Raw genomic sequence first — 1199 nt, 5'->3', positions numbered from 1 at the left:
CTGGAGCCGGCGGACGGCGGCAAGATGGTGGACGGCGGCCCGCCCGTGCACTGGGCCGACATCGCCGGGCAGGCCTCCGTGAAGGCCGCCCTCGAGGAGGAGCTGGTGTGGCCGCTCCTGCGGCCCGGCGCCTACGCCGGCGCCGGCCGGCCGCCCCGCACCGTGCTGCTGTTCGGCCCCCGCGGCGCGGGGAAGACGCTGCTGAGCCGGTGCGTCTCCACGCAGCTGGGCTCCAGCCTCCTGAAGCTCAGCGGGGCGGCCCTGCTCTCCAAGCGGAAGGCCGAGGCCGAGAAGATCCTGCAGACCGTCTTCTTCGTGGCCGGCTGCCGGCAGCCCTCGGTGGTGCTCATCACGGAGGCCGAGGCGCTGCTGCCGGCCCGCGCCGGCGAGGACGGCGGCCAGGCGGGCGCCCTCAAGTCGCTGCTGCTCTCCTACCTGGACAACGTGGCTACCTCAGCCGAGCACGGCGTGGTGGTCATCGGGACCACCCGCCGGCCCGGCGCCATGGACGAGGCCTCGCACCGGCGCTTCGCCAAGCGCTTCTACGTCTCGCCGCCGGACGGCGCGGCGCGGCGGCAGATCCTGCAGCACGCCCTGGCGCGGCGCGGCTGCTGCCTGGGCGAGCGCGAGATGGCCTCGCTGGTGCAGCACACGGAGAGCTACTCGGGCGGCGAGCTGGTGCAGCTGTGCCAGCGGGCCGGCGCCGGCACCGGCACCGCCGCCGGCACCCTGCCCGGCCAGCTCCCGCCGCCCTCCTACAAGGAGCTGGAGAGCGCCCTCCGCAAGGTCCGCCCCGCCGCCTCCGCCGAGGAGCTGGACTTGTTCGTGGAGTGGGACAAAATGTACGGGTCGGGGCACTGACGGCGCCGGCRCCCCCGCGCCGCAGCCCCCCGGGAAGGACGCCCCCTCCCCCCAAAAAAAACGGGAAAAAAAACACCAAAAAAAAAAAAAATCCTCCTTTTCTCACCCGTCCCCGCCCGGCTCGGCGGGCCTTCGCTGTTGGAAGTAGTCGCTCGCTGAACTCAGGATAATCTATTTATTATTTGCCTGCTTTCCCGCGCGCCCGCGCCGAGCCGGCCGGCGCCGCGGGAGGGAGGCCGGGCAGGGCGCGGCGCGGGGGCTCTCGCGCTGGGACCACGTAGCTCGTTTGATATGCTAGACCTCCTTTTTATTTTTGTAAGGTATGTAGTCGTTTTGTT

General features: G+C 71.0%; 1 protein-coding gene across 1 annotated transcript in view; it reads left to right on the top strand.

The window, feature by feature from the left end:
• The window catches only part of FIGNL2 (fidgetin like 2), a 9365-nt gene extending 8172 nt beyond the window's left edge, over positions 1 to 1193 (top strand). The window contains exon 3 of the mRNA XM_085315618.1: positions 7 to 1193. Coding sequence (XP_085171744.1) covers positions 7 to 861 — 855 coding nt within the window. The 3' untranslated portion in view covers positions 862 to 1193. The remainder of the gene's footprint in view (positions 1 to 6) is intronic.
• Positions 1194 to 1199: the final 6 nt, after the last annotated feature.

This window comes from Rhea americana, unplaced genomic scaffold (assembly GCF_003343005.1).
Source record: "Rhea americana isolate MKP2758 unplaced genomic scaffold, rheAme1 scaffold_432, whole genome shotgun sequence".
Lineage (NCBI taxonomy): Eukaryota > Metazoa > Chordata > Aves > Rheiformes > Rheidae > Rhea > Rhea americana.
This window is presented reverse-complemented; position numbering and strand designations above follow the sequence as displayed.